The sequence below is a fragment of the Primulina tabacum genome, chromosome 5, assembly GCF_025594145.1.
Source record: "Primulina tabacum isolate GXHZ01 chromosome 5, ASM2559414v2, whole genome shotgun sequence".
In the NCBI taxonomy this organism is placed as follows: domain Eukaryota; kingdom Viridiplantae; phylum Streptophyta; class Magnoliopsida; order Lamiales; family Gesneriaceae; genus Primulina; species Primulina tabacum.
Genome location: NC_134554.1, coordinates 39,474,010 through 39,480,618, shown reverse-complemented (window position 1 = coordinate 39,480,618; position 6,609 = coordinate 39,474,010). Strand labels below are relative to the sequence as shown.

The following is a 6,609-nucleotide window of genomic DNA, read 5'->3' as shown; positions in this document are numbered from 1 at the left end:
CTTGGATGAAGAAGGAAGTTGTTAGGGTTTGAGAGAGGATGAAGACAACTTCAAATGGGGAATCGCGACAACTACGCTGAGATTTTCTTATTCCTTCCTAGATTTTATTATTACGAATTCAAACATTGTGTCTTTGCTTTGTTTTAATTTTATGGAATAAATTTTTTTAGGCTAAGACCACAATAGGGCAAAACAATATTTTATTTGATATTTTTTTTCGTTTCAATATATTATTTTTCGTGATTTTAATTATTTTTTGATTTATTTTAATATTTCTTGTTAATAGTCAGATCACATATTTACATTTTTTTGATTAATTATGAATCGAAAGATGATTGGTTAAATATAAAACAAAAACGTCATCTACACATGGTTAAACTGACTAAAAATAGTATTCAATTTCAGTATACGATTTTAGGTGAAAATTGAAATTCCACAAAAATTTAATGCATTTAGATCTAATTAAATTCAATTAAAAATAATTGGACTTTTAGATTGAAATAGGTTTATTAACTCTAAATAGGTTTATTAACTCTTAGAATAAATAAATTGGGGATTTCATGTGATTTTCAAGAATTAAATAATTAATTGAATTTTAACACGTGTCAACATAGTAAAGTTTGCTATCGTTGTGTGTCTAGTTCTTTATTTGAAGTTGAATTTCTCCTTGATCTTTGAATCCGTCGTTTTTTATTGCAATTATTTTATATAGTAATTAAATTAATAATTTATATATCATCTTTTTATTTATTTTGTATAGCTTAAGTTAAGTGATAAAAATTCTAAGAATTAAATATTACTCTCCATGGGATCGATACTTGGACTCATCATTCATTTACTATAAATTGACATAGTCCGCTTGCTAGATTTATTTCTAATAGAAATCGTTGGTCATAGATGTTATCCATATGGGTAGTACTGTCATCCACTCAGTAAATGACTCCTGTGCTGAGTGATGAATTATGACCACTCATCCATACATCTTGTTTGAATTAGTGTTCATGATTCATCAATCGAATACATGTGTCATATACTGAATGGATAAGGGCACTACCCATATAGGTAGCATGAACAAACCGATGTGATTTTTTGTCACGCCCGAGATCGGGGTTAGTCAACATCGGCGTTGTTTTATAACCACACAATTGAAAACAACAACCCTCTTAGTGCAGTATAAACCAAAAAACAGTTTATTACTCATAATCAATCATAAAATTGTCTTTACAACGTAAATTCTTAAAACGAAAAAAATATTTGGAAGCGTTTACAACTTACTAAGTGAAAACTAAAATAAACTTCTTGATTCATCTTAATATCAACCCAAAACGGGTCTTGTTCATCTTCCTCGAATTCCTCTTTTGACTTATCTGCAGAATAAAGGGTGAGTGATAAGGTCGTCACTCAGTAAGTGGGGACCGTTCAAGCACATACATAACAAATATACGTGAATTTCGAAAACCACATATCATATCATGCATAACATGATTCTCATAACATGTCATTATCATAACCATAATCATAATTTTGGCTTAAGGCAATGAGATTCATCTACTTTCCATGGTTTACTAATATCAACCCCTAATTTTTACTCCTCTAAACGGGCGAGGCCGTATAACGGTTACAATCCCACCGTGTAAGGGCTATAAACATCTCATATTGAGATTCTCACCTATATCCAGTTGAATCCTCACATTGCCAAAACATAAAACATACGATAATCGTATCAAGAAGGGGTAGAAACCGAATAACGGTGTTCGACTGAAACTTTCAAAAAATGAAATAATTCATACACAACATATTTTAAAACAAGCCCACTTACCTTATGATTACTTGGAAAAATTCGAAAATAGCAGAAAAATCATGCAAACAGCACTTCCAAAACGCAGCAGCACTTTCGACCGAAAAATCAATCGCGTTGCAAAATTATTTGCGACTTGTTGCACCGTTGGATCGGGTTCAAACCTTCATAGTACGTTCAAAGTACGTCAAATAATTTATGAACAATGAAGATTGGGTTTGGAAGTCGTTTTAACCTACTTATGGACGAAAAGTCGTAGGTATGTTGTTCACGCCTAAAGTCTGAGCAGTTTTTTTGCGAAAGCTATAAAGGAAAAACTAACTGTTGAATATGGCTGAAATTTGAATATGTTATTCAAAACATATGAAAGCATATTTTGAACAATATAGATCGGATTCTGAACACTTAGGCGAGAGAAATAATTTTCTGAACCTAGACAGAACTTTGATGACTGCAGCAGAATTTTGGACATGAAATTTCGAAAATATGGAAAGAAAACTCGAAAATTGAGGTATAAATTTTGAATCAAAGCTTCTCCTATTTATAGAGGGGTGGTAAAAATCTTACCATAATTCGATTAATATCCTTCTATAATTTGGAGATGCTCCTTCCATAAATTTCGAGATACCCCTTCCATAAATATTGAGATGCTTCCTTGTTGAGAAAAAATATCTTGTATGTAATATTTCATTCCAATTACGTGGATATCTAACCTTAATTTACCGTTTATCTTGCATTGGATTTCGAATTTCATGTATTTATTGACTTGGAATTTCAAATACCACGTATTATTTTATATTTTTTAATATATTATTTTACAATAATATCATAACTCGAAAATAATTTATTATACATGTCTATATTTAAACAAATAATTACATGTCGAAAAATTTGGGTTCTCACATTTTTCTATTCAATTGAAACATTAATTATCATGAATGAATAAATATAAATAGAAAAAAGAGTGCATCAAAATAAATATATAGAAAAGGAGGGAAAATTACTATGTATGTCTACATATATGTTGCCTATCTTCTTTCAGAGAGTTAATATTTACACTTCATTTTTTTTATTTGTACTTTATTTGTGAATAAATTTGACGCATATTTTACACGTGAATTGGAGTTTCGATAACACAAAATGGTGTATAAATATCAACTTCTTTCATTGTATTTATGATCATATATGTTATCAAAATTGAGTCTTAATCAATCTCACATCTTTTATTTTTTTGGTACTTTTATTTATTTAATGGCAATTTAAGTCTTTTTTCTACGTGAACGTTGATATCACATAAAACACGTCTTTATTTCCCATCGAAAAATGAAAATTGCAAGACAAAAGACTACTTTTTTTAAGGAAAAAAGGAAAAGGATAATGTATTAAGACACCAAATTAGCAAGACCACCACACGATCAAAATTGTAATTTTCATATTCAAAAGTAAAGCAAAAAAATATAGTATATTTTGAAGGCCTTTGAGTTTATTAGAAAACGGGAGGCTGTATGCATGCTTAGTCCCGTACCTTAGTTCACCACTCATTTCCTCAGTTTCCTCCCGTCCATTCTTCCATCAACACAAACCCATTTCCAGCTTTCATCATTTGGATCTTGCCTTTTCCCCTTCCTTGATCTTGGATTATGGGTTTTTCTTATTTATAATTGATCACATTCGGAAAAGATTGTAACTTGCATGATGGGTCAGCAGTCGTTGATCTACAGCTTCGTGGCGAGGGGTGCGGTGATTTTGGCGGAGTACACAGAATTCACGGGGAACTTCACCAACATTGCCTCTCAATGCCTGCAGAAGCTGCCGGCTTCGAATAACAAATTCACCTACAATTGTGATGGCCACACGTTTAATTACCTTGTGGATAATGGATTCAGTATGTTTCTACATTTCTTTCTTCAAAGAAAATTTCAATGATCTTGTTTGCTTTTCTGGTTATTGCATTCGAATTTTGGTTTTTGGAGTTCGTTTGCTGTTTTTTTTTTTTTTACTAAATAGAAATGATATTTAAAAGATAGAAAAAGAAAACAAAAGTCAGTAACGTAGATAATAATAATAATTGCGGGCTTCGATTGACACGCAAAGGTGAAGCTCAAATAAAAATAGAATTTTCATTTTCTGAATGATTTAAATCTTCATCTGCTGATATGTCAGTGCAAATTTGAGTGCCACATTCGGAAAATGATCAAAATTGGAAATAAAAAACAACAACAAAAGAACAACGTATATGATCAAACACAAAAAGAAAGATTTATAGGACCAAAATTGCATTTTTTTCCCTTGTTTTAAAATATCCTACAATTTCTTGGAGTAATAAGATAATTTCTTAGCTCCGTGGCTGGACATGGCATGAGCTCCTCAATCCCAGTTTTAAGGAGGGGAGAAAAATTAATGTTTAGTCAAATATGATAGTTTAGCTGAGTTTTCAATTTTCAAATCACTATAAACTTTGTTGGGTTTTTTTGAGGTTTGTTAAGACTTATCACTTGTAAGCTCTATTATAAGAAAATTTGAATGGATCGACTTCGTCATCATTTGTTGATTACATTACGAATATTTGGAATATTGCTTTTTCTTGTTTTGGGTATTTGTGTATACTCTCCACAGGTTTAGTTTTAAAAAGATCTCATCAGTGAGAAAAATTCTGCCTCACATTTTTGCAACATATGCTCAATCTTTGTAGCCTATTGTGTTGTTGCCGTGGAGTCCGCTGGTAGGCAAATTCCAATGGCCTTTTTGGAGCGAGTTAAGGATGATTTTAGTAAGAGATATGGAGGAGGAAAAGCCTCAACTACCGGTGCAAATGGCCTAAAAAGAGAATTTGGGTAAGTCCTTTCCTTTCCTCTAGTTCTTTCTGTCCGACTTGACCATATATTTTTTTCGCATTTTAGGCCGAAACTGAAAGAGCATATGCAATATTGCGTCGATCATCCTGAAGAAATCAACAAACTTGCTAAAGTGAAAGATCAGATTTCTCAAGTTAAAGGTGTGATGATGGAAAACATTGAGAAGGTAAATAAGTTTTGAGTGTCCCTTCGCATTCGGAAGCTTCATAATGAGTTGCTAATTGCTCTATATGGTTTTGGCTTACTTACTGTTCATTAGGTTCTTGACCGTGGAGAAAAAGTTGAACTACTTGTCGACAAAACCGAGAATCTTCGATCACAGGTTACTTTGAAGGATCTTCCATGTGTTTAATATTTATGTTACAACATATTAGCTTCAAATATAGAATCTGTTGTGTTTTGCAGTCGGAAATGTGATGCGACACTCATATATAACTTCTTGCATAAAATGTGTGAAGAAATGAAGTGCGTGATAAAAATGAGTGCTACAATCAACATACCTGAGATGCCTGTAGCAACCACCTAATTCACAAGAATGTTCTTTCAGATAAATCTTGTGTAATCTGTATCTGCTGCAATTGCTTTGCCAGTCTCTGGGGAACTCAGATTGAAATTTGGCACTTTAGCTACTTTAGTGATCAAATATTTGAATTGAAAAGTAAACATCAGCTCTAATTTTAAAAATTGTCTTGCTTCTATATCTTGGGTGGTGATTAGAATGGAGATTTTTTTTTTTAAGTATAACCTCAGAACTTTGAAAGAACAAGAAGAACCATCATCAGTTTCTCTCCCAATGTTTCATGATTATCTCGTTTGAACTTATTCATACATTGCAATAATCTATGTTCTTGAATCAAGCATGCATACATACATTGCCATCTATTTTTCTAAAAAGTGTGTTTTCTATGTTCTTCCATCGCGTTTCAGGCTCAAGATTTTCGAACACAAGGAACCAAGATGAGGAGGAAAATGTGGATTCACAATATGAAGATAAAACTGATCGTGTTTGGTATTATCTTGGCGTTAATTCTGATCATCATTTTGACCGTTTGCCACGGCTTCAAGTGTTTTTAGTAGATGTTAGCCTCTTTTGCCATTTATTTTGCCTAGAATATCCTGTTCTTTAAGCCTGTGGTAAGTAGAATCTGATGTATAGATCATGCAAGTGCTTTGCAGAAGGTAAACAGTTTAAAACTTCGGATTATTTTTTGTGTATACTTCACATTTTAAGAGAATATTTCACGCCACCACGTGTTAATATATTCTTGAGTTCGTTCTGTAAGAAAAAATGACACATTTCAAAGGAAGAAAAAAAACGTGTAGGAAATAGCGACGGCCATTGCCTACATCTTTTGACAAAACTTGCGCACGCCGCCTCAACTTTAGAAAATTGAGACGTGTGCGCCTCTTCTTTTGAAAATAAGGCTCCCGATAAACACATCAATGGTATAAGAAATATCTATAAATACCGGTGATTGAGGTCCCTAAGCACACACCTCATAAGAGAAAATATAGACCATCTATAGAGAGCGTGAAGTGCTTAATTAGTAGAAGACATCAATCGGAGGAAAAGCAGATAAATTAAAAATTTTCAATGGCCGGAGGTAACACTCGATCTGCTTCTGCATATTTGTTTATCATATTTATATATGTTTAGAAACATGATTGTGTTGGTTTTGAGAAAATCTCTAACATTTGATATCAGAGCAACATTTTACATTTGACTTAAAAATATTTGTTTCATTTTCCGTGAAATTATGATATCATGAACTCTTCCGAAAAATTGGTTTACAAAATTTTTTATACGAGAAGAGCAAAAAAAATTTAATAGTATGAATTGAGGATCTGTGTTCGCAAAGTGGACAAAGAAATATTCTAAAATTAAGAAATTGATTTTTGAAAGTTTTGCATTAGAAATTTCAATACTTGAAGTTCGTATATCATAATAATGAGAAA

At 32.2% G+C, this 6,609-nt stretch overlaps 1 protein-coding gene across 1 annotated transcript; it reads left to right on the top strand.

The window, feature by feature from the left end:
* Positions 1-3,287: 3,287 nt before the first annotated feature.
* On the top strand, positions 3,288-5,921 carry LOC142545004 (putative vesicle-associated membrane protein 726). The gene is made up of 5 exons (XM_075651994.1): positions 3,288-3,683; positions 4,491-4,632; positions 4,699-4,819; positions 4,913-4,975; positions 5,581-5,921. The coding sequence occupies exons 1-5, from the start codon at positions 3,491-3,493 to the stop codon at positions 5,725-5,727; spliced, it is 666 nt and encodes a 221-aa protein (XP_075508109.1). The 5' UTR covers positions 3,288-3,490; the 3' UTR covers positions 5,728-5,921.
* Positions 5,922-6,609: the final 688 nt, after the last annotated feature.

What these genes read in the sequence shown, in the direction of transcription:
- LOC142545004 (XM_075651994.1), top strand. Translation starts at nt 3,491, where the DNA reads ATGATGGGTCAGCAGTCGTTGATCTACAGCTTCGTGGCGAGGGGTGCG. An exon ending in GGCCTAAAAAGAGAATTTGG is followed by an intron (nt 4,633 to 4,698) that starts GTAAGTCCTTTC and finishes TTCGCATTTTAG; the next exon opens with GCCGAAACTGAAAGAGCATA. An exon ending in CCGAGAATCTTCGATCACAG is followed by an intron (nt 4,976 to 5,580) that starts GTTACTTTGAAG and finishes ATCGCGTTTCAG; the next exon opens with GCTCAAGATTTTCGAACACA.